General features: G+C 33.9%; 2 protein-coding genes across 3 annotated transcripts in view; one reads left to right on the top strand and one right to left on the bottom strand.

Annotated features, from left to right (window-relative positions):
- Positions 1-179: 179 nt before the first annotated feature.
- Positions 180-6,333, bottom strand: LOC132564419 (tubulin alpha chain, testis-specific). The gene is made up of 5 exons (XM_060229070.1): positions 6,230-6,333; positions 3,654-3,876; positions 2,755-2,903; positions 2,215-2,367; positions 180-1,219 (listed from the first exon to the last, which is right to left on the bottom strand). Exons 1-5 carry the CDS (start codon positions 6,230-6,232, stop codon positions 389-391), a joined length of 1,359 nt encoding a protein of 452 aa, XP_060085053.1. The 5' UTR covers positions 6,233-6,333; the 3' UTR covers positions 180-388.
- Positions 6,334-6,640: 307 nt separating this feature from the next.
- Positions 6,641-27,356, top strand: part of LOC132564412 (rab GTPase-activating protein 1-like) — a 42,660-nt gene continuing 21,944 nt past the window's right edge. Inside the window, exons 1-9 of one of the 2 annotated variants that reach the window (XM_060229063.1) lie at positions 6,641-6,711; positions 8,400-8,716; positions 9,490-9,694; positions 13,085-13,102; positions 16,627-16,810; positions 18,321-18,577; positions 19,460-19,526; positions 19,932-20,034; positions 20,355-20,521. In XM_060229063.1, coding sequence (XP_060085046.1) covers positions 8,449-8,716; positions 9,490-9,694; positions 13,085-13,102; positions 16,627-16,810; positions 18,321-18,577; positions 19,460-19,526; positions 19,932-20,034; positions 20,355-20,521 — 1,269 coding nt within the window. In that variant the 5' untranslated portion in view covers positions 6,641-6,711; positions 8,400-8,448. The remainder of the gene's footprint in view (positions 6,712-8,399; positions 8,717-9,489; positions 9,695-13,084; positions 13,103-16,626; positions 16,811-18,320; positions 18,578-19,459; positions 19,527-19,931; positions 20,035-20,354; positions 20,522-27,356) is intronic. The other variant, XM_060229064.1, reaches the window with a different exon arrangement.

The raw sequence follows: 27,356 nt of genomic DNA, 5'->3' as shown, positions 1-27,356 counted from the left end.
GTGTATCAATGGTTATGTAATGGTAAACAGGGTGGGGGGTTTCTTAGAAGAGATCAGAGTAATTCCTCAAGGGACGCATGTTGGCACTGTTGATGACCTTCATTCTAAAAGACCTTTGAATTATCCATGTTCAGGGAACAAAATTTGTTATTTATTACAAGTAAATCAAACCCCAACACTAGCAATTGAAACTGGTTTAATAAATGATGATTTTAAAACTATATATAAAGAAAATGGAAAGAAAAGAAGCACACATTTATATATCAAAGTATTTTGTGTGTCATATTACTAATCAAAGTTCAAACCTACAATATAAAACACCAGTCTTTATTTTTGATGCTTTCCTATCTAAATCAGTTAGCGATCACAATTCTGGTTGGTCAGAATTCTAATATTCATCTCCTCCCTCCTCTTCAGCTTCTCCCTCAACAGAGTCCACACCAACTTCCTCATAATCCTTCTCAAGGGCAGCCAAATCCTCACGAGCCTCTGAAAACTCTCCTTCTTCCATTCCTTCTCCTACATACCAGTGGACAAAGGCTCGTTTAGCATACATCAAATCAAATTTGTGGTCGAGACGGGCCCATGCTTCAGCAATGGCTGTAGTATTGCTCAGCATGCAGACAGCTCGCTGCACCTTGGCCAAATCACCACCTGGAACAACAGTGGGTGGTTGGTAGTTGATACCAACTTTAAAGCCAGTTGGGCACCAGTCAACGAACTGGATGGTCCTCTTGGTCTTGATGGTAGCAATAGCAGCATTGACATCTTTTGGAACAACATCACCTCTGTACAGCATGCAGCAGGCCATGTATTTTCCATGACGTGGGTCACATTTCACCATCTGGTTAGCTGGCTCAAAACAGGCATTAGTTATCTCTGCAACAGACAGCTGCTCATGGTATGCCTTCTCAGCAGAAATGACTGGCGCATAGGTTACCAAAGGGAAATGAATACGAGGGTACGGCACCAAGTTTGTCTGGAACTCGGTAAGATCTACATTCAGGGCACCATCGAAACGAAGTGAGGCTGTAATTGAGCTGACAATCTGTCCAATTAACCTGTTTAAATTTGTGTATGTAGGACGTTCAATGTCAAGATTTCGCCTGCAGATATCGTAGATAGCTTCGTTATCCACCATAAACGCACAATCTGAGTGCTCCAAAGTTGTATGGGTAGTCAAGATGGAATTGTATGGTTCAACAACAGCAGTTGATACCTGCAAATTAAGTTGAAAACATTAATTAATTTGTGAAACTAAATAATACATTTCACTTGTTAGATGAACTTGGGAGACCAAAGCTTGCTCCATACAAATTCGTCCACTAATAAGAATGTTTTCCAACTTCTCGTTGAATTTCAATATTTCACATAATCAATCAATATTTAGCATATGAACTTGTAAAAAGTATTGTACCACCGACTTATTTTAATTGGTAATCCCTGTGGAATCTAACACTCATCATAATACGATCTTTTCCGTTCAAAGCACAACTGGGGACCAAAGGGAACTTACAGGCATAAACGAAATCGAGAAAATGATCCATCTAATACCTCTCAAATAATAGCAACTACACACTATAAATGTTAAAAATGCAAGATGGTAAAATTTTATATTTTTTCCTGATCCGACTGAAATTGAAAATGTACAACATGGATATTTGGTTTTATGTTTCTGAGCATCCTACCGACAGCTTTGGTCAATTAGGCAAGAAATTATGTATCCGTATTTCAAGAATACTTAAGGCAGTATGCTCGTGCAGAACTAGTGTCGTGCCAACTTTACACCATACTGCTACTACAATGATGTATGCTGTCAAACACACCCAGCAGGACACCCCACACTATTCAAGTATTTGAGAATGATCCATCCAGTTGTTTTCAAATGAAATAACAATCTTAACAGTCAAACTTGAAGATGGCCTTCTGTTATCATTATTTGTCTCAAAATGAACAATCAACTAGCATTGGAAGTGTACAAATGAAATTTGAGAATGATCCGTTGTTTACAGATGGATTATAGATGAAGAGTGAGCAGCCCAACATCTGAATAAAGTGCAAAGCAGCAGATTTCTGAAGAATCTATAGTCTAGACACCCCACCCCTCTTGGATAATAATCAGACTAGCAATTAATGAATATTTCAGCAGTGCACTTTCTGAACAAAATGTATTCACAAATTTGCATCTTCAGGAATTGATCAAAATTCAGTCACCTGAGGAGCAGGGTAAATGGCAAACTCCAGCTTGGACTTCTTTCCATAGTCAACAGATAACCTTTCCATCAAAAGAGATGCAAACCCAGATCCAGTTCCACCACCAAAACTGTGGAAAATCAGGAATCCTTGAAGTCCTGTACATTGGTCAGCCTGAAGATAAATTGATGTAGTTTTACACAGTGAAATATTATTATTCAATCGGTTATGAAGTCTAGTCATTTGACCAACATTTGAGGCACATATACACAAGATATATGAAGTGACATTTCACTTGCTACATACCTTGAAACAGACAGTTACTGTGAATTAAAAAAATGCACACCTTAGAAAATGTGTTTTTCAGTAAATCAGCTATGACCAATCATTTTGATTTTAAAACATATTCACATTAATTCATGCAACATAAACCTTTGACAGTCTTTTTTTTACCTAACAGATTGAAAGCAAAATTTCAAAGCTAGTTTTCAGTCTGGGGTCTCCATGATTCACATGGTTAAATTGTCTATATTAAAGTAGTAAAAATATATTATGAATTACCAATTTTCTGATCCTATCCAACACCAGATCAACAATCTCTTTGCCAATAGTGTAGTGACCCCGGGCATAATTGTTAGCAGCATCCTCTTTGCCAGTGATGAGCTGTTCCGGATGAAAGAGTTGGCGATATGTTCCTGTCCTTACCTCATCTTAAAAATACAGGACATTGCTATAAGTTGAAAACCTAACATAGACATAACTCGTTTTGTAATGAAAACATAGAAAACTACAGACTAACAATATATCTATTCCGCATAGAGCTGGAAGGAATGTTCAAATGTTCATGAATGAATACTTCATTCCCATTGAATTCAGAAAAATCAAAAGCTGAATGTAAGCTATGCATGGCAGTTTTGTCATAAAACCATATCTTGTCATCTTTGGGACAAACATCCTTTCACTTGCAGGTCATCATTTATCACTGATATCACAGTATATCTTAACAACACATTGGTTGGTGGCTGTTTTATCAAAGATAATTAACTGCAATATAATCCGAAATATTTATAACCATGTCAACTGATGTAGTCATTTTCCAGATGAACATACGTTTACCTTCAAAATAATTTACAAATTACATAACAGAAAAAAAAAAATGAAATACTTTATTATTTTACACATGTAGGTTTTCAAGTATCTTGAAATGGTAGACTTTTGCCATCTGTATTAGTTACCGAGACAAATGGTATCTAGTTGAGTATATGTACATGTTCAAGCTCTAATTTCTTACCAAAGTGACATTTTAACAACAAACATTGAATATAAAAAAATATGAAAATTGTAAAAATGATCAAACTAGGAATAAGTAACACTTCAGAAATTCCATGTTTTCAAGCCTTATAGGTAAAACAAAATCAATAACAAGCAAGGAGGCCCTACAACAAGATAAAAATGCTTACCCACAACAGTTGGTTCCAAGTCAACAAATACTGCTCTTGGGACATGTTTTCCAGCCCCAGTTTCGCTGAAGAAAGTGTTAAAAGAGTCATCACCCCCACCAATGGTTTTGTCACTTGGCATCTGTCCATCAGGCTGAATTCCATGTTCCAAACAGTACAATTCCCAACAAGCATTGCCAATCTGCACACCAGCTTGTCCAACATGAATAGAAATACACTCCCTCTGTGTTAAAATACAGAAAAAATAAATATATATATAAAGGCAAAGTACATCCATCACATATGATGAAATACTGAAAGAGACAAAATTGTCAACTTTTGCTACACCTTTGTTTCCTGTAAAAATCAATACCTGTGAGTTCTTCTTTGAACTTATTCTGCCAAACTTTTGCCTAACTCCTTATATAAACTTTTTCAAAATACTACTTCTCTATCAAGAAGAAATTTAACACCGATCAAAACTAAGACAAAATAATTTGGCCTTCATACATCTGTTTAGAACTGACAAAAGTTAGTCCAAATACCAAATTACCAATACATATGGGTCATCTTTTAATGCAGTGCACCTAACAGTATTCCCAGGACACCTGAACGATTGTGCGAAACCCTCAAAATCTGTGAAATTCAAAACTTGTACCCCTGGTTTTCAAGCAATTTCCTATGTAAATGCATGGGTATGGCTCACCATACCTGTTTCAAAATACAAAGAACAATGGCCTAAATTGTAACACTTTCATAGGGAAAATAATTTGATCAAGTGTTTGAATCCTTCATTTTTTCTCTAAGAGATCATACTCTCAGCTGGCATTTGATGCATTGGTTGTATGTCAGTAGTGCATATACATATATGTGAGTAAGGCAAAAGCAGGCATCATAGAAATCACCAGTATGCAAGGACCAGAAAGTGGAGACCAAAGATTCATTTCTCAAGTTGAACCTGCAAATCTGTCTACATTGATTAAAAAATGGTGTGCATGAGGACTATGCCTTCATTTAAAGGAAATAAGAATAAGTCTGCAGTGCTTACAAAAAAAAACCAAATATAATGTTAAAGTCAAAATATTGGAATTAGGAAAACTGCAAAAGCATATTGATAATGTCTGGTTATTTCATAAATATCTTATGTTGGTTCTGGATGAAATATATGCAATTGGCTTGTGTTGTCATGTTGCATCACATCCTCATATTTCATTTCTAAACAGAGATAAACAACATAGGTTTCAAAGTTGCTGTAGCAGTGTTTTCCTTGGACCTTAAAGACCTTTTATTTGGGCTCTAAATTGATAAATCAGCTGGTATTAATGAAATTTGTATTAGTAGTTCAATAAGCATTAATACCTTGAACTTGACTAATCATCTTGCCAACAGTTTCAGCCAATTTTCCTATAGATGAAACTGAAAACTTTTTGAAATACAACACAAAAAAAGATTCGATTGGTTACTGATCAGTTTGGGTCCTCCTCTGTCCTTATCAGATTCTGTAATCTTAATAGATGTCAACTAATTTTGGCACAGAATAGACATTTTTCCATATGACAATTTTCTCTCTCATTTTGCATTTTTTTTGTTAGGATTATTTCACATAAAATTAGATAAACTTCAAATTGAAGGAATGTTTAAAAAAACAAATCTGGTGGATTTTGGAACAAATAAAAAAAATCACATTAAGCTAAATAATTGCAAAATAGTGATGTTGCTAATTGTCCTTGGAAAAATGTAAAGGTTTACCCAAAACAACAGTATTACTATGTGTTGTTATACAGTAATGTAGCTTCTGACAGTATGCTATACGTATATTTCCACTCCTGTGTATCAGCAGTTGACCCCATTTTGTTTCTGTAGTGGCTTCCAGTTGTTTCTCGGCTAGAAATACTGCAGATGTTCAGTGCCAAGCAACAGGTAGACTTCCCAAGTCCCAATGCTTTAACACTTATCATAATCTGATAGACCAAAAGTGTGTCAGTTATATTTGGAACAGTTCTATGATCGAAATTCATCTAAACATGATAACAGTTACATATACCTGTCTAGTAAGTAAATCACTTTCACGCTCATCAAAATGATATAACCATGCTATTGCAGTTCTTAAACCTGTATAGATTAAACGAAATTAAATTTCATGATTTGGAACGCATTTTTATCTAATACAAGTCGGTCGAGTTATTTGTAAATTACCATGGGCGATAATGTATCTTTCAATGTTATTTAAGTTTTCCGTGTAAACATCTACAAACATCAGATTTTATATATGAAATGGTTATTATACTAAAATTGCAAGAATCGTGTTAAATTAACGTTGCAAGACGTTTGATCGCTCGCACATGAAACGAACGATGCTTTTAACATATACCTACAAGCAACGGACAAGTTAACGAGGTGCTCGCAATAATCAAAACATTTAAATAAACGGTCCTCACTTCAACGATGTCAATTTCTGAATTCGCGAATCTTTTTTTTTTCAAATAAAAAGAACGGTACTACAACACTTGTCACTGTAACTGAGTGATTGGAATTGAAATTCTTAGGAGAAAATGGAATTGTCTATAAAAGAATCCTGTCGAAACCATGTAACTTACCATTTTCTTTCTGCAGTCTCACTTCTTTTCAAGGGTTAAGGCCTGAACAACTTTGTACTCAAGAGCGCAACGTTCTCTGTACAAATTCAAACTGACTGACGCTCGCGTCAGTTGCAGTATTTATACACCCTCTGACATCATCGCACGTGCTGTCTTTCACGAGATATAAATATATATATATACATATATTTGAAATAAAAAGCGTTATCATAACGTTCCAATGAATTCGTGTTTCGAATTTATACGTCATAAATTTCCTAAAAATCCCGCATAACTGTTTTTACTATTTCAATCCAGATGAATCGTCTGCTACTCAGCGAGAGTTTCCGGAAAATGACGGAGATTTCCGAAGTCATCGGTGACATCATGCGGAAGTTTTCGTTTAGCGCCATCTTCTTCAATAATATTATGAGGAACAGTTAATTCATCTAAGAGTAAATCGTCATTTTTATTTGGATGACGGTGGCTTAGACTCAGATCAGGTAATTTTATAGTACCAAAATCACTGAACAACTCAATTGTTCACATTTTTGCATAAACATAATTGTTTCATCGTTGCTGGCAATATATATTTGATTCCCGATGGTGTTTTTTTTAGCTTTCTCCGTCCCGACGCATACATTGCACTTGCTCTTTAATCACGTATGATCTCCTACAATATCATATAATATTGTGATCTTAACAGACACTTACATTTTACTCTCATAGTGACATGGAATTCTGGCCTAACAACAAAAGCATGCGTTGTACATAGTACATCTGACTAGAGACACTAGGCTTGAGATCATCTGCTCATGTCGGTAGATGCGTTTGACTTTAATATAATGTTTGTGCATTGAGAGACAGCTACTGGTTTGAGTAATAAATTACATACTCAAATGCAGGATAATTTGAAGTAGCAACGCACAGATCGAAAGTTATTTTGAACCTGTACAACAGAAATTGACTTCACCCTTTAACATGGGCCATAACCAGTGTGGCACAGTGCATATATCAAAACTGTCTATTTCTGTTACCTAGCTTTGTGCTAAAATGATATTTTCTATCATTCATCGACTAGAGTGCATGGTCATCAAATGACAATTTAAAACATGTTTTTGCATCTGTCATAGTTGAGCATGAATTTACCTGACCTGTGTTCTGTTGTTAGCCACACTTTTTTTTCTGTGCATAAGCAATGGAGATGATAAAGTTTGTGACCTTTTATGAAAGGACAGACAACTGAATTATTCTATTTTGTGTAAAAAGGTACAATATTGCATATCAATTGTTATTGGTCTATTTTAAAAGAGGACCTTTATTGCAAATGTTTCAACAATGGTTACGAAAAAAACAATGAAAAAATAATAGATAAAGGAAGGGATACCTGGTAATGCACCGATAACAATGTTTTTATGTTCCATTTAGACTTATGACAGAGATATGTATTGAATTAAAAGAGATTGTATGCAAAGAAAACAAATTGAATGACAAAAGTTAAAAATTGTAGTGCTGGATGTTAGTGAGAACAGAACATGGCACAGATTTTAAAACCAAATGGATATACCTTTTTAAACTTGTTTCCAAGATGCTAAAAGATCTTCTGAAAACTGGTCCAGGAACAAAGACACTCTTCACCCATACAATTTCCTAATTAATGATATGAAATGGCTGAAATAGCCCAATAGGCTAAGATTGCTGTATGCTGCTACATCTGATCCCATTTCAAATGGCACAAAAGTAATGGGTCTAATGTCTGTCTATTTTCAACCTTTCACTCCAAGGAAATGTCTATTTTCAACCTTTCACTCCAAGTTAATGTGTCCTCATATAAATGAACTGCTCCTAAAAGGTCACATGGATCAAATATGTTGAAAACTTTAAGAATCTTTTCAAGTTCCAGAACATAATTGTCTGATATTTTGCCAGCAGGTATCTGAGATCAGGTGCTATCAATTTCCTTATGTTAAGGTCATAGGAAAGAAAGCTTCTTCAATTTTTCTCCATTATTTTGAGAAAATGATCAATGTTATTTAAAAAATGGGAATGAAATGGAATTGTCAATTGATCTAATAAACTTCATTTCATGGCTAGTGAAGTTCTTTCTGCATTCATAATATAATGTGTAATCAAGGGCTAAACCAGAAGAATTAATCAGTCTTTTTAAGACCATTTTTATTAACTCTTCCAGAATGACTATTGTTCACCATTGGAACCTTCATTGCTACGCCTAACATGACATGGAGGACGCAGTTAGTCGCAGTTCACTGGAATCCTCGTCTACTGGCGACGATTATGTTGTTGTCAATGGGGAACCCAAACTGAAAATAACTGGTGACATCAATGACCTGAACATGGAGATATCAGTTGACAGTCCCCCAGACCAGATGACATCTACTCTAACTTCCAGTGAATCTTTGTCAACGGAAAACCGGTTGGGGGATAGTGATAAAGGTGACCATGTCCTTCCAAGCAGTCAGTCAGCAGATGTCATCACTGCTCCTGCAGGTAAATAGGATATCAAGAACTTACTGGTTTTCAGTTTGGAAATTTAACTGAAAATTTAATTTTGATGCTATCTGCCATTTTGCTTTGATATCTCTTGCTCAACAGCATGACATCTCTGAAATCCAAGGGTTCTTTGTCATTTGATATATATCTTTAGCCCTGAAATAAACTGAAGTCAACTGTATTCATTTGCAGTAGTACATGCAAAGCCTTCCTTTTTGTCATGATGTATGGTACTTGGTGCAGAGAAGAAAAAATATCTTGAGCACATAACCTTTGGATTTCAAATGTTGTTTGTGATAAAGCATTAGATGAGAAATTTAAGGTAGCAATATTTCTCAACAGACCAGAAATATTGTAAAATGCATAGCTGGCCAAGGTCAAACATTAATTATTTTTGTGCTACTTGTTATGTTCTCACATGTGAGCAAATTCATAAACAAAATCAATGAAACAAAAACAAAAAAAGGTCGAGCGTTAAGATTGATTGGATCAAAATTTCAATCTTTCACTCGGTGAGATATATTTTGATTGGATTCAGAACAGATGACAAATGATGGGTCACCATCAGAAATAAAAGTCAAATGGTTTATCTCTGTTTCTTAATATTTTACGTAAAGCATACAACTGTATATCATTTAGCCATGAGGAAATGGTTTTGTTCACAGAAGTGATTTTGCTCACACAAACAAATGTGTGGTTAGTGACATAGTGTTTCAAAATCAATCTATTAAATCAGGCAATAGTTATGCATTTTATTAACTTTTTATTAGCTCGGGAGAGATCAACGTCCTTGCCCGCCTCACCTTTCCAAGGTGAAACTGTATTTAATGGAGTTACCTACCTTGGCTGTGCCCTTGTCAATGCACCAAGGAGTGAGGTTGAGATCTACCGCAACATGGCCATTCTGAACGACCAGTTACAGATGGCCATTCCTATTATTCTGTCTGTTCCAAGTACATCTCATGGAGTTGTCAGGTATGTTACTCATTATTTTAACCTAAAGCCTCAAAATTCACTTTCTTTCAATATGTTGTAACAAATGTGTATGCTAATGGGATATACAGTTTCTTAGTAATTCATTGAAGAGTTTTATATTTGGAGTGAGTCAAGAAACTGACATCTCTGCTGTTACAGCATACAGTTTGTATAATGTCAATTTATGAGAAACTTGCCAGGGTATAATCTGAGCTCATTTTATTTTGATAATTTCAATTGAAAGATAGCTATAATATTTTGTGTGCAGGTTACAATGCTTTGTCTTTACTCAATCATCAAAAGAATTTTCTGCGGCGAAATGCTTTCATCAATTGCTTTGTTTGGTGAAAGGATAATGTTGTATGCAGTGGAGGATAGAACCCTAATAATTGTCCCTTCTCTATCTTACCCTTTATTTGATGAGCCAGATTAATCTCTGCAAGTTACTTGGATTTGTAAGTTGTAGTAATGCTTTACATGTTTTTATGTTATGTTGCTAGAACAATTACTGTTGCCTCAGCATGAACTGAAGTATTTGATAAAGTGCTTTATTTTTGTTACGCACTTGAAGCCAGAGTTATTGTCAGCATGCCTACATTAAGATTGGTCGACCAAGTGAAGTTAATTGATTAGACATTGAAAGACATCCATGTATTTTCCAATAAAACTGATGATACATTTAACAGATATATAACTAGCTCCTCATATTTTGTTACATCAGATTGATTGGTGGCGGGGTATGTCGTGGTAATCTGCCTGTCATCGCTACTCCAGTAGTCTTATATTTGCTTTACATTTTAATGATATTTCATACATACATTGTACTTTGTATAAATCAACATCACGGTAAAACCATTGTTTTTACCGATTTTCTTATTATTGCATATATATATCATATGAATAATGGCATTTGTTTATTTCTGAAATATGCACATAAAAAGTTTGTTAATTATCATAAGAAGAAAATCCTTATCTGTTGGTCAGCAATCTGCAGATGTAAATTTTTGTGTCATATATGACAATGTATGCACACAAAACACTGTTGCTTGTAAATAAAAGTAGCCTTCTGCTTGAATTGATTGGCGATTAATGTCACTTATTTCGTAAATCTGAATTGACTTAGAGTTATCCAATAACATTTGTCACACCCATAACAAAATTGACTGTGAATATTGGGATAGCACAAAAACATAACTGGAAATGTATAAGACACACACAATCAAAAACAAAATTACTGATTTAACTGTGATGTCCCTTCAAACCTTTGACAAGTTTGAATGTCTGTGATTTTAGTCAATTGTCAGGGTCACTTCTACCAAAAATTGTATTTCACTCTTACACTCTAGTTCTAATTACTGACATTTGGATGAAACTTCACAAAATTAGTGATAGACTCGTTTTATTCTTCAGAGTGTTGACATACTAACAATTAAACATGTGCCATCGGTAAATCCTGTATCATATTTTATATATCAATATGAAAGTAATTTGATGCTCCTGACCTTAGATACATGTTTCAACATGTGCCGAAAAATATCTGTTTTTGATAAATATTCACCTTTATATTGCCTTTAGAAAACTCAACAGCATCAAAATTTTAGAAAGTCTGTACATAAATTGATTTGATTTTTCAACACTCAGATGGCAAATTTTCTCATAATGGTTTACAGCACAGCGCACAATCAGTGATTCAGTATACTCAGAATGTAGAATAGCAATTTGTAAATGTTACTATGCCATCCTTTATATTTAGTGTGCAGTATTCACTGATGTTATTTTTTTATCTGTGATGAATGCTCAATAGCTCGTAGTATTACACTGTAATAGTAAACTGTTAATATTGGAATGACCGAATGTTACAAAAGAAGTTTGACACAAAGCAATGTCATCAGTAAATTGCAATATTATGTTTATACATTGGTATTTTATGTGCACCACTTTGAGTAGATATGCTACCATACCCACCATTTTAATATTGTATTTTGCTTGCCTGTCTTTTTTATGTTACAACAATGTATGTATTTGCACTGAAAAGAGAAATATTACATACACCAATAAAACCAAATATATAGATATATGTACACACCCGTTCATATCTCAGAAAATGTCTGTACGGTGTCCCATTATTGGCATCAGATAATATCACTTGGTAGCTATGTCATACAAATAAATATCCAAGAATGAGAAGATAATGACTGGAAAATGTATATTTATTCACAGAAGTAATACATGTATTCCTATCAGAATGTATCATTGGCTGTACCAGTAAGATTGTTATATCCCCTGCTGTACTAAGTTAGAGGGAGTGTTGGGCTCTGTCTCTTTCATTCAGAGAACTATTTACATGGCAAAAGGACTTACATGTGAACTTGCTCAAGTGAATATGTGACTATAAGGGTTCCATAGAGTTAGTTTACAACTGATGAAGAAGAAATCAGAAATAGTTTGTCTCAGGGAAAATATTTAAATGGTACATGACTTACGCTTGCATGAATGGTGATTCTACTGAATGTAGGTTGCAAATGCTGAATTGGACCTCATTTTCCCACTCCAATTATTAAGTTAAATCCAGTTAAGATTTGTGGAATCTCGATTTGAGAAGCTTGTGAATGAGTTATGCCAACATGATGCAGTACAGAATGCAGGTTACAGATGCTGAATTTGATTTACATTTTATTCTCCTCTGACTAGGTTAAATCCATACTTGTAAAACTAAAGTGTTGCAGAGCTATGGTGTAAGTAGGGTTGTAGCCCTATAGCTATTACTTGATGTACAGTATTTACTTTTGAATTCAGTTAAGTATGAAGCATGGTAATGTGGTATAGTTCCCTGGGAGAGAGAGAGCTTGATGAGGGGAATATTGATGACAAGTGTCTTCTTGCTTGTTAAATTTATTGAAATCAATTCAACCAGCACCACTAAAAAGTGAAATGCTATTGTTATGTTTTGTGGAGTAGCAGTGATCATGAAATCAAACTGTTTTGTCTGCCTGTGGGCTTGATATTACCATGCACTTATCCAAATTTGTTTTGGACATGCATGCATCATTGTTTAATTCAGACTTCATGTATTTATCAAGATTAAAAGATAAACCACTATTTATAGTTTTAATGTGGAAGTTTTAATTTCCAGTGAATGTAGTATTAAGTTAGTTTGTCTCGAAAAAGATAACAATAATTGATAGAAAGGGTATGTATATAATAACAGTTAAGTAATTCCTGCTTGTGCGTAATATGTACAGGTAATTTGGGGAAATGTTCATGTATCACTTAAGAATCATTTGGAGTTCGGTGTTTGGTGGTATTATGACCATTATACAGATATGTTTGACTGTGATTGTGTTTTAATCAAACAGCTGTGATTTTGTTATTTTCTTTCTTTAATTACAGACCTGATGGATGTGTTAGGTATGCAGTTGTGTACATATTTTACTGTGTATTATTTCATCTTATGTTCCTTCACTTCCATTCACCTTTGAAATGTTTTGTTTGATTTTTTTTTTTTCCTTTTGCAAAAGTGTTCATGTATTTCTGCTTGATGCTTTATTTTCCCTGTATAATAAGTATACTGTTTAAAAACAAACTTGACAGAAGAAACAGGCCTTTTTTTTGACCAATTTTTGTTCTGTTAATGTTGACATTTCAGTTCTTACTTTTTGTAGATATTTTTTGCTACTGTTTAGGTTTTTCTTACAGTTATAGTTAAGGCTAGAAATTGAGCTTAACCTTTTTGACTGATATTACAGCAAAGATATAGAAAGTGAAATGTTAGCTAGCTATACAAAAGAAATGTTTTTGACAGCTCTTCTGATTGCAGTTTAAACCCCAATGCAGTGTGCACTCTATACTAGCCATACCCTTGCTTTTCCTATATGCCGTAGTTGCAATATGTTTACTATGAGATGTACATATGGTAGTGAAGTCAATGAATCCTGACACTTTACTTTAATTAAATTTGAATTTAGACGTCCTTGTGACAAGTTGCAGACATTGAAATGTCCCTATGACAAGTTGCAGGCATTGAGAATCCCTGTGACAAGTTGCAAACATTGAGATGTCCCTCGGACAAGTTGCAGACATTGAAATGTCCCTGTGACAAGTTGCAGACATTGAAATGTCCCTATGACAAGTTGCAGGCATTGAAATGTCCCTCTGACAAGTTGGAGAAATTGCTTGCGGGTTCATTCTTAATCACATTTTTGTTTTGCTGCAACAAAGGAACAAAAGTGAGATTAAGGTGTATCCAGCTATTTTATTTGGTGTAGAGTTGGCTTCAGTTCCAACATCAGTGTTCAGAAGGTGATATAGCCAAGGTAAAAAATTAACCACTTTCAATTAGTCGCAAATCTGTATGCATTGATAGGCAACACACAATTAAAAGTGACTGATAGAAATTGTAGGTGGGGTACCAAGAATTTTGCCATGTTTTTAAGGAATGGGACCCAGTATTACCACTGTAGATAAGAAAAAAGTAAATGTCAACATTTCACAACAAAATGGGAAAATAGAATTAGTGATAATTATGTCTTATTTTATTCAATTGACACAATATATAAAATCGGTAAAAGCAACTGATATTTTTATTTGATTCATTCCAGGGTTGTGGGATGTATCTTTTTATCCAATCAGCAAGGGACCTGTAGGCCATAAAAGTAACCCTTGAAACCCCAAAACTTTCTTCAATCAGACAATTACATATATCTTATGTACCTCATTTTGAAAAAAACTTCTTTCAAGACTTCTATATTTTTTCACACAAACTGCTGATTAAGAAAATTTAGGTCAAATTTGTAATTTTTAATTGAGATGGGGCCCAGACCCTACAAATTGCCAGGTAATAGGCCTTTCCCAGAATACTTTGGTGGCACAGCAGTTTCAAAATCATGATGAAAGGCTTCTGTCATAAAGATGGAAAAAATGGCATTCTAAGTGGCTGATAATGTTTAATAAGGTTACAAGCCTTTAGATGTTATGCTATTTTGAGATTATGTAAGTGACTGGCGTGACATAATGTATCTGTGTACTTAGAAAGTTAAGGATTGAGGGTTTGTTTAGGACACTTTCCTTACAAGTGACCGCACTTAAAAGTACCAGTCTTAACTAAATTATGCTCAAAATAAAATCACTATACATTAATTCTCATTCTAAAGAATTGTATTTGTATAGGTAACATAAAGGAATTTGAATTTTGATCCAATACCTATCAGAATTCAACATGATATACATGACTTTGGAAAATACTTAGTAATTAAGTGACCAATGGTATGTGATCTACAACTGCATCATAGGTATAGATTCTCGTTACAGAGGTATTAGCACTTTTATATACATGCACTTACACAGCAATCCCATATATTTGTAACACACATATTTCCTGTATTAAGATTAGTGTTATATAAGATGTCCTTGTATGAAGTTTGGATATATTCATAGATTCTACATGACAGGATGAACAAGTTTTAAAATGCTCTGGTCCTTTGTGAAGAATATGACATTTACAATCTGTTAGAGAGATAACATTAAGATTTCTGCTATTATTATACTGGCATCAAGTGACCTTCCAAATTTAAACCATTTAAGTCTGCATGAAGTGTTGTCACTGCTTTGCAGCAACTTTACATTGAAGCTTGCCTTTTGAAAGTGTTGCATGTGATTCATTTACCTGGTGAAGGTACAATTTGGTTTTTGTGTTCATTCAGTTTAATTTGGATTGTAAGAGATCATGATTCCTAAAAAAAAAATATCTCTGTTAGCTTTGCAAAAAGAATACTGCTTTTATAAATTACTTTTCAAGAAATTCAGTGTTTAAGATGAAAATTTGCTGACACGTTTTATTTTATTAAATCAGTAATTAAACAGAGATATTTGGAAGTCAGACTTACATGTTTTTCTTGCTTCGGTACATTACTGGCCTTATTGTGTAATGCTATATATGTTGATATATACAACCAATACCTGGCCATTGTATACTGATTGCTTGTTGGTAAAGTGGTATATATCATCAATCATTACTGGTGTTCTAGATCATCCATATGTTGATAATTGCACATATATATATACTGTAAAATCATATTTTTGAGGGGTTTTATTGTCATGGTTTTAGAAAAAGATGCTATTTCAGGGACTTTTAATTTTGTTGATGGACATGGCACCATAGATTTACTTCAATGATTTTAATAGTTCATGTACATAGGATTTTGTGGATTAAGAATAACGACGAAATCAACGAAGATAAATCTCCATGAAAATTAACGATTTTACCATAGAAATCTCATTACAGTATATACAAATCTATAAAATGTTACAGTAAAAAAACAAAAGCTGTTGATTGTTCATGGTGCATGTTTGGGAAAATAAAAATTTCCCTTTAAGTATCTTAAAACATCATTCGTTAATGGGTTACAGTGTTAATATATATAGGTTCTGTTACTGCGTGAGCGATATCAATTTATACCAACAAGGTGTGGCTTAATTGGCCTGTTTAAATATTGTTAGTCAATTTCATGCAGGGTTTGATTTGAAATACCTACACCAAATTTAGCTGATATATGCATGAATACTTAATTACTTGGGTACATGTATATAATGTACCAGTATCAAATTGACTTCCATATCTCGCATTGAGAAAATCAGACCTTTGTCTTGACGTGGATTTCTGATAATGTCTTGTGATGAATTGCTTGTTAAATTTTTCAATAAATTAGTTCATCATTTAAATTATTGTTGTTTTTTGGGGGGGGGGGATGGGGAAATTTTCAATTTTATAAACATGTATCGTACTTTCCATATGAAAATCCTAAATTTAAGAGCACACAAAACAAAATATGGACTAGAGCTTATCCAGTTGAATTTCATAAAAAGAGATGTAAATTAATTGAGATATTCCTATGAATATGAGTAACTTAATATTTTGTAATCCTGATGTTTTCCAGAATACTTGATCCAACTACCAACACTGACATTGCCACATACAAGATCCACCGTATCCTATTCTGTGCCAGGGGGCCAGCAGACAGCAATGAGAGACTTTGCTTTGCATTTACCTGTAGCCATGGTGACTCTGCAGAATCTGCAATTTTCCAGTGTCATGTCTTTCGGTGTGAACTAGCAGAAGCGGTATGCTTTGTTTTTTATGCCTGGTCGTATGACAATATTACAAAGTGTCATATGGACCATCTCTTGATTTGAAGCATAATTGTTGTTATCTCTGACTTTCTGTTCTGAGTACAATTTGGCTAAAGGAAACATTAACATCATTAAAAATGGCAGAATACTTCTTCAGTCTAAGGACAACTGCAAGCATTTTGAAGAAATCACTCCGGAGGTTGGGGGTTGGGGTTGAAGGCACAACATCCCTCAATGTCGAAATTGTTACAATCTTGAAAAACCTGCTCGGGATACAACTGAATAAAGGCATCACTGGGGTAATCAGGTAATATCACTAACAGGAATAAATCCAACACAGAAAGTTCTTTGTAATTGTGATGTCATGGATACCTTTATGTAAACATGACATTACAGTTATCTGTTGTTCTTCTGATGATGCTCTCCCTTGAGTTGAGACAGGTAAACAACACTGTCATTAAATTCAGATCAAAAGAAGAACCTTCTCTGACTCAAATGAAACATGTTGTTTTTCAAGACAACTTCTCAATTTTCATCCAGTCTTATTGAAACCACTGTTGAAGTTGTGCATGTTTATCAGATATGGTTCACCAATTCAGTGAGTATTGGGAATATTTACTTTGACCACTTCAAACATGACAGTTTCTGTTGAAATTTTGTATAACCTTGTGCTATTGGCTGCACCTGGTTGATGTTAATATGAGTGGTTTATTCAGCTTATCTGTCTGTCTGTCTATCTGCCTGTCAAGGTTAAAGGTCAAAGTCACTGTTGCTATAAATAGAAAATCAGTTACATGTGTAAACTAGAGTTTGCTTTGCCAATCTCTCCCAAATTTTAGTCTGTACTTCCTTACTGAGAATGTTTGCTTGGGATTGCTTTACAGATTTAAAGGTCAAAGGTCAAGGTCACTTTTACTATAAATAGAAAAATCAGTTTCCCTGCGATAATTCAACTTTGCTTAGGCCAATCAAACTCAAACCTCATGGAATGCTTCCTTACAAAAATGGCTTGCTTTGGATTGCTTTTCAGGTCCCAGGGTCAATAGTTCAGATTACTGTTACTCTAAGTGGAAAATTGATTTCCATGATATGACTTGGGTTCCGTTTGGCCCATAAAACTTCATAAAATGCTTACTTACTGAAAATGCTTGCTTGGGATATTGATTTTTATATCACAAGTTCAAAGGTCAAGGTCTCTCTTACTATAGATAAAAGAAAATGAAATCAAATTGTTGAATATATTTGTTAGTATGTGTTCTCATAACAGTCTTTCTTGACTTTTGTGGCCGAGTATACTTCAGGTCTTGTCAGTAATCTGGCAGTCTAGGGTGTGTGTGTTGTTGAGTTGGGTGGGGTTGGTAGTGGTTGTGGTGGGGAAGGGGGATTTTCATCCACATAGTGGGGCCCCAACCTGTCAGTGTTCTAGTTGTCCAGTGTTTTCCTTGACATTTGAAGTGGTTTTTGAGATGATTTGTTGATTTATACTTTTTTTAAATTACAGGTCGCAAAGATTCTCTACTCCTTTGCTACCACGTTTCGCAGAGTACCCAAGAACACAAGGTTGTCCACCAATAGCATAGCAGAAACAGAGCAAACTGCCATCTTTACAGTCTCTTTGGAAATTAAAGAGGATGACGGGAAGGGAAACTATTCCTATTGCCCCAAGGACAAGAATATGTTCAAGCTGCGCTGTAATAGTGAAAAGAACATCATGATTAGTGTTAGTCAAACAGGGACCAGGGAACTCCAAATTGAGAGGTACAGTTTATATATATATATATAATATATTTCCATTTTACCACTAGTCTCTTGTTTAGTTCTATGGAAAAAAATAAAATGTGTAATTTCCAAAAAAAAAATTGAGAGATTTTACGCTTTTATATCAATAATCAAGTTAAATTTGTGACTGTACTATTTCATATAATTGCTATTTATGGTGACACAAGAGACTATATCATAACTGTTTTCTGATTTGAAATTGCTGACGTTAGTGTTTGATTATGCAAGAAATTAAAATGATATATTTCTGGTTTTCATTTTGTTTTTGTCTAGATATTTGAGAATGAAAACATAATAATAAAGTGTAACCAGATGGGGTAATAGAATGAATGGATGCCATTCTATTTATCTTCCATCCCGATTGGCTTCATGTCAACTGTATTCCTCATCTGGTAACAGTTTATTGTCAAAATAACTTCCAACAGACATTATGTATTGTCCAAATATGTTAATGTGACATAAACAACAAGACAAAATATTTGCTAACGTTTTTGAGCCTATTGTCTCTCTTCAAGTTATTACTTTATTACTGTCTCAGTTACGAAATTATCACTAATATACAATTGCAATCAGTTGTGAAAAAAGGAGATAACGTTATTATGCTTAAAGTGTAACAACACTATTGTATTACGATTTGGTACAGGTTTGAAATGTTTGACAAGTTTCATAAAACTAGCACCTAAAAGAGAGCTTAAAAAGGCATTAACAAAACAAATATTTTGTCTTGTTGTTATTTCATGTTCGCATACACCTATATATGGGGTGTGTGTAATTGATAACATTTCACAACACTAGGTCCAAGTTGAAGATCTGCTGCATGCATGCAAATCATACAATACTAAAAAGCAGTTTCTATTTCAGATGTTTTGGACTTTTGATATCACCAGGCAGAAATGTCAAGCATGGGGATATGCATCTTATTGAAATGGTAAGTACCTGAATTTGTAGACCAGTTAAACTATACACTAATGAGTTTAACCATTCGATCACATGGTTTAAGGAATGCACCTACTGAACTAATTTTCAAAAAAATGCTTTTTGACCCTTCGTTTTGGGAATAGCTGGATAAATCTGTTTATACTAATCTTAACAGTTCATTAGAGATGTGAAATTATGGATTAATAGAACTGACAAAATATCAGATAAAGAAAACCCTCAAGTATAAAAATTCTCAAAAGTGATAGAATATTTGTTGAGGGGAAGAATTATTTGCAGAAACAATGTTCAATGTGACATTTTCAGTGTTGGAATTTTTTACTGCAGTTTGCAAGTTTTAGAAAAAATAGTATTTATCATGGATGTTTTTGACATAGGTAGGACTTCTTCTTTCCAGAACTCTATGGGTTACGCTGGAGATGGGAAATCTTACTCTATATCTGGTAATTGGGACCCAACAGAAAAATGCTTTGCAGTACTCAACACAGAAACACCAAAAGGTAGCTGTAGACCACAGTAGTTTATTATTCTGCTTAACATTGGTAACATCCTGACATAGTGATATCCCAGCCAACCTGTGTGATACAAATTACTAAAACTTATTATGAATATAGGAAGCAAGTGACTTTCTGCTTAAGTTGGACATCAAATTTCATCATTTGGGTACTGTAAGCATTGAATTTTTTACATGGAGAAAAATTTAGGGAATCATTTTTCATTGTTAGAGGAAAAAGCAATTTTAACTAATGTTAACTCATTCTGTTCACAAAAACCATTGCGAATATTTTTGCTATTCAGTCAACTCTTTTTTATTTACCAGATACCCGTGTATTCCTCACTATTGCTGTGGATTTAGTTATTCATGGAATTCAAGAGCCTGTACGATTTGCGATGGAAACTAAAGCCAAAATCTTTCCCCTGACGGAAAGATTTTGGTATTTCACCAGAAAGCCACATCAGGAGCAGTTCCACGTGAAGCTGAGACCGGTAAGATAAAGTTTTCTCTATACATTTCTGTAGGCATTTGATAGAGTTATGTTACAGTAATTATTTTACTGGAGATGGTGAGCTAATCATCTGTAACAGGATAGGTATTCAAGATTGCTCTTTCATCCTTAGTTTGTCCCTGAATACCAGTCGCCCTGCATACTGGTAGGCATCCAAGCAAGGGATACAAGGAAGTGACCATACTCTTACATGAAGGACATCATTGGCTCTATCTTAGTATCTGGGGTAGATATTTGATGTTCAAGGTCAGGTTCACTTGATCATGTGGCCCTTTTTTAAAATCTGGTGGACTGAACTTGATTGGTTTCAGAACAATTATTGGAGTAAGCATAATAAATAATCCAGGTGTCATCAGAGGTCATCCGTCGTAGACCTGTTACCCTGCTTTCTTTGGAGAATGATGAGTTATTTGCAAAAAAATAAGGAAGTAAACAAACAAATAAATAAATATAACAGAAGCACTAAATTTATAATCTTTGTTGAATTACTTTTAAAACTGTTCTGTGTAAGGGATATAAAACTGTCTGTACTGTAGACAATGTCAGAGTTAACATTGCCCAAAGTCACAACTTATGTTTAAAAGCATCCTAGCAAGGCAGGAAACTTAGGATGGGTTATGGCAAATTCTGGAAAAAATTGATTATGGTTGGATTAACATTTGAAACACTTAAACTACTGTACTGCAATACATGTTAATTACTGTACTGCAATACATGTTAATTACTGTACTGCAATACATGTTAATTACTGTACTGCAATACATGTAAATTGACTGCTAAGAAGAAATTATACGTTTCATTTTGTCCTCCATCACACTGGATATCATGACGAAGAAATGTCGTTAACAGCTTATGTTTGCTTATGTATTGGCGAAAGTTAGCGTTGCCATATCAATATGTGGAGTGTAGATTGAGATTAAATACTGGGTTCTTAGACTACCGGGATAACAGGGAAAAAGCCTGGAAAACACCAAAAGTATCGGGAAAAATTTGGGAAAAACCAAAATCTCTAATAATCTGTAAAGAAACTGAAATTTTTCATTGTTCAGTTGATGTTCAATTATATTTGTTTTAAATCAAAAATTAGTACTCCAATACATGAAAATTTGACAAGGCTGGAAAAAAACATAAACAAACCTTTTCAGAAAAGTAGAGAAAGTGCTTTAGTAACTATGAGCATATGAAGTATGATGTAAAAACTGCACTGACACCAATCTGGTAAACCATGTGCTTGCCGGCAGGACATTTAAGAAGGGAAATTTTTCAAAAAAAGCATTGTTTTACTTATTCCAAGGACAGACCTGAAAAATTACATCTTATCGATTGAAAATGTAAGAGATATTCTTATGGATAGATCTACTTTAACTCTTAAAAATTGTCAGGTAACAACAGGAGCTAATGTGCAATACAATCACCCAACAAGTCATGTGGAGTCCCTGATTTCGAGAATGATATCCATTATTCCCATCTGTGCTCGTCTACAATTTCTTTATCTGCAGAGAACTGTATGGACAAACCCTGAACAATCAAGTTTACTTATCATATCATGTCCAGTGTTAGAAAAATTCTCATTCAGCCCCTTGTTGCATTGGAAATGGGTTGCTTGTAACGACGTTTTTGAAAGGAGCGAGGAAATAATTCCAATGGACTCTGACTTTTATACACTTGCCAGCCAGGAAACTATTAATTTTATAATTTTCAGTCCTTGAATCTTAGATATTTCTATAAATATGCATGAAATAATAAGTCTATCCCTATGAAAGTTGACAACTTGATATGATCCAGGAAAATTGTTTTGAAAACCAGGAAAAGACCTTTTAACTCTGTACTCCTACAAATAAATGGATGGTCTTAATGTAATTATCTTATCAAAATATGAAATAAAACACCATTGCTCTTTGTCAATAAATATGCTGACATCCCATGGTCTGATAGCTTCTAATACATAAACAAGGTTACCCACCACATTTAATGTTGATGTGAATAGTGACATCATGGAGTGATTATTGCAACGCCAATGCTTTTATCAACAGTTACATGTGCAGTTTTGCAATGTGTTCAAACGAATTGTAAGTGAAAAAAGACCAGAAAGGGTTTGAACTATCAAATTTGATTCAGTAACACACAGTTGCTACAGAATCAAAGTTTGAAGTGTGGTTGTTGTTAGATATATAACTGACCTAAAGAGAAGTTGTTGAGATCAGGAAGGTTTCATTAGTTTGTCATATGTGTTGTAAATTGTGAATCTACTCTTATCCAAAAAGTAAAAGATGTTTCATCCTGATTTGTATATTACCAATGTACGACATTACAGGATTATTAAAACTACAATTGAAAACAGAAAATAATGATAAAATAAGATGAGAACAAATCTTTTTCTTGTATACCTCCTTACCCTAACTTTAAAACTTCATCCAGACTTTGACTAGTGTGTTGCAGACAAATGTTTGTTACCATAATTTAGAAGATTTTCTGTCAGATTTTGGGATTTTACAATTTTAAGATGAGAGTTACTTAGTCCTGTCCTGTAAAGCGTTTTACACTATTCATGTTATATCAATTACTGAACAAGTTTTGTGATAGGATAATAAGCTTGTGTTGGCAATCCAGTGTATAGTTAGATAAAGAATTGATTTGTTATAGCGATCTCTTTGCAATATTTTATATATAGGTGTATGTGTGCTCAACTATACTATGTATGCAAAAATACACATGTATGCACAGTTTTAAGTCCATCTTGACATATAAAATGCACTGCATGCAGTTAATGAAATCTATTCAAACTGTACCATTACAGTCTTTATGCCTCTTCAATGTACATGTATATACAATAATAATTTGAAGAATAAAAATATATATACAATAACATATACACAGGATTGGGAGAGATATTAAAGTTGCCCTCATCTGACATTGATCTGTCTGAATTTTATTTCTGCACAAAATCCAATGTTTTGTTTAACAGCTCCTCTTGGATTTTGTTCAGTACTAGCTATAGTGCTTGTATGGAATTGCTTTTGAGCTCAAGTCTTCCATTGAATTTCTCAATTTCTGAAAGGCCAATTTAATTCATACTTCATCCATTCTTATTTTTTTCAGAGTTGCTGAAGATTGGTTTTTTTAGGTCTTGAGATCCAAGGATAAGATCATTGTTACTGTAGGAAATTGGTTTCTGCTTACAGTATAAAATTATTTTTGGTTAATTTCAGTCAGACTTCATCTGTTGCTCTCACAGAAAGTACTCGCTTAAGATGGCTGGTCAGGTTCAGATATTAAAGCTCAAGGGTCTCTGTTACTTTGTGCAGAAAATTGGTTTCTGCACAATTTCTCAAATTTTGTTTGGCTGATTTATCTCAGACTTCATCCATTGCTTCCTCACAGAAAGTGCTTACTACATGTTAATTCCTTTTAGTCTTGAGGTCAAAGGTCAAGGTCAGGTCATGAAGATAAAAAGTGTTTTTTGTACAACACATCAATTTTTTGGTCAATTCATCTTGGATCACATCCATTGTTCTCACTAGAAGTGCTTGCTTAAGATGGCTTTCGTTGATCCAGAGGTCAAAGTTCAAAGTTACTTACCATGAAGGGGAAAAAAAATCAGTTTTTGAACAGTTTTGGAAAGTTTTGTTTTAATTGGCCAATTTATATTTGGTTTCATCCATGACATCCTCACAGAAAATGCTTGCTTAAGATTGCTTTTAAGGCTGAAGGTCAAAAGTCAAGGTCTTTTAAGGCTGAAGGTCAAAAATAAAAGTCAACTACTCAACTTTTATCCAATTCTTTCTTGAAGATTCTGCTTGCTTATGTCAGTAGGATTGCTTTTAAGGATTGTATTTCATTGTTCATCATGCAATTTATATAAACCTGTATAGAATATTCCCCTTTCTGACCTCAACTACAAATTTTAATATTTATCATTATAAACATCCAGCAGCTCTATTGAAATTTGTATATTTCGGGAAATGGACCATTAGTCTATACATAGATATGAGATGATAAATTCATTTTCTTTCTTAAAATAATGGGTTTACATGCTACAATTGAATTACCAAAACACTTAGGAAGAGTAATGTTGCATCATGATACCTTTGTACTGTTGCGATAACATACTACACATCAAAAACTGTGAGGATTATCATAGATGCGTCATATTCACATCATCCACACATATGCACTATACAGTATTAAGCCCACAACTATGCTTCTATTTAGTTTATATGTTTTGTTTACAAAATGATAGAAGAATGAAAGTAATTCAGAAATATTATGATTAGTATGAAAATGAAAATAGGTTAAATCAATGTTATCCATAAAAGCAAGGAAATTAAAATAGAATACTATAGTTTATCATAATAAGTGCACTCTGGCTTTAATTGAAAATCAAGAGGAGTGCGTTTGATAATAATTTTTTCAGAAAAATCCTTCCACATAAGATGTGTTTAGCCATGAAACATTTGACCAAAAACAATTTGAATTTGGAAAAATAAAAAGTAAGTGTCATACTGGTATATGGAAGACAAAGTATTTAAAAACTGAATATTGTATTCCAAGAGAAAAAGATAACAAAGCACATCGAAAGGCAGGACTGGTGCGTGGCTTAGGTGAACTAATGAGAGACATTAAAAATGCTATTAGAAGAGTAAGAAATACATCTGCTTGATGTATAGTGTATGAACATGCTCAGAAAAATCATCTTAAAGCTGTTACAAATCTTTCAATACCCAGAAAATTTGATCAGATGTGTTAAATAAGAAGACCAATCACACTATACCTACCACAACTACATATGTACATACCTGTTGTACCTATCCTCTGTTATTATATCTATGGAAACACAAAAGTAGAGGAGGCTGTCATTTACCTGGGGAAAGTTCTTACACAACAGTGTAATTGATTAGTTGTGTGATCCTCTTAATTAATCAATTTAAAGGTAAAGGCTTGAGACATTATTGATGGTCTTAATATTGTTGTGGAGACAGGGTTGTTACCCTATGGGCGCAGTCATCAAATACTTATACACTGTACATGTATATAAATGTACAACAGAAAACGAGTGAATGCTTCTTGGAATAACAGCTTGTTTGTATTTGTGAGATGTGACGTGTAACAGGCTTGTCTCCATGTGTTGATGATGCCCTCAATATCCTGGCTGAAAAATGGGATAATAATTAGATGATGGTTTATTTTTAAAAAAAAGTGGAATGAAAATCTGTATACCTACATTTTTATAAAGGAATAGGACTAGATCTGAAGTTCTCCAGTGGATTGTATGATGTAGCCCTGTAGTGTTGGTGACCCCTGTCAATCAGAGCTGCAAACAATCATTTTAATTGGAGAAGTATTGTGTCTGATGAACAGAAAATTCCAGGTGTGGTGTCGAGTTAACAGGCCGAGGACAACAAGTCTTATTGTATCTACTTAGGAGGGAGGGACCTCTTGTTGGTATATTGACTCACACTGACAGACAACCTGTTCATAATGTGTATTATCAGTGACATATGTTACTTGTTACACGGTAAGTGTGTATCTACTGTACATACACTCCAGTGTGATGTACATGTTGTTTTGCCCAAATGATACATATTTCATACACATTATCATTTTCACAGTATATGTACGTGTTTTTACAGTTGCAGGTGCATGAAGCTTAATTATTTTATATAAAAGGTATAAATATAAGTATTAATTCATTTTTTAGTGTCTTTTAAACAATAAGTAATAATTTTGCCCAAAAATCAACTATTTTTTTCAATGATGTCGCCCAAATAACTCTGCTATTTTGATTTTATTTAAATATGGATACTTTCATTTATATCCTAATTTGTCATATTTTGTCAGATACATGGAAAATAAGATATAGCTTGCCCTCATTCCTGTGTCTGGTTATCTACTGAATAGTCATTATTTCCTCATGGTGTCTTCTTTCATACATAATATCATAACTTCATATATGATTCCATTTCACAACATATACTGAAAAGTTAGTGTAGATTTGTTGTTTGTCATAAAGTTAGTTATGGGAAAAGCAGGAAATAATAGGAGAAAACTGACAAGTTTTTAGCTAGCCTCATCCTGTATATTCCTAATGTAATTCGAGTCAGCACCTGTCACTGATAAGGCAGTAAAACTTCCTGTAACATGTACACAGGAAAGTAAGGGAAAGTCACCTGATATAAAATACATGGCTAACTAAAGGCATGTTGTTATCTGTGTGGGTATTGCAGATAACTAGGAGGACCTGTACTGTAAGTTTATTGTAAGATTTGATTAGGACCAGGTTTGGCTGACTTGACACCACATCATCATTCACTGCCTACAGGATATATACTAAAGCTAGAGTAGACATGTCACACCACATATATACTGGTAAGTAAGAAATCTCATGGATACAATTATCTATTGTCTTGTTACTGATAAGTCTAGAAAGAATGTGCTCCATGTGTGATGAGTTCTCGAAATAGATATGTCTGCTTGATAGAGACATACTAATGTCAGTGTCTATGTACACTAGTAACTTGGAGGACATATCTACAATAGATGCATCTGGTATCACTCTTAGTTATATGTGTTGTACATACTTTGTAACTGATGAACAAGCTGTAGTTTTGATATAAATAATACAATAAAATAATAAATGATACTCTGGGTTTTTCGATGAATGACATCATATTTTGCTAATGGGATAAATGTGTCAACATTTTTCATAAGAATATTTATTAGAAATCTCAACCCAAATTGTATGTGGTTTTCGTTGGACATATTATTTTCCATACTTAATTTTATGTCCTGTATATAAAAGCATGACTGTTAAGTCT

This window comes from Ylistrum balloti, unplaced genomic scaffold (genome assembly GCF_031769215.1).
Source record: "Ylistrum balloti isolate Yb309-2 unplaced genomic scaffold, AGI_CSIRO_Ybal_v1 Utg372270, whole genome shotgun sequence".
Taxonomy (NCBI): Eukaryota; Metazoa; Mollusca; class Bivalvia; order Pectinida; family Pectinidae; genus Ylistrum; species Ylistrum balloti.
The sequence above is the reverse complement of the archived record's forward strand: the minus strand, read 5'-3'. Positions and strand labels throughout refer to the sequence as shown.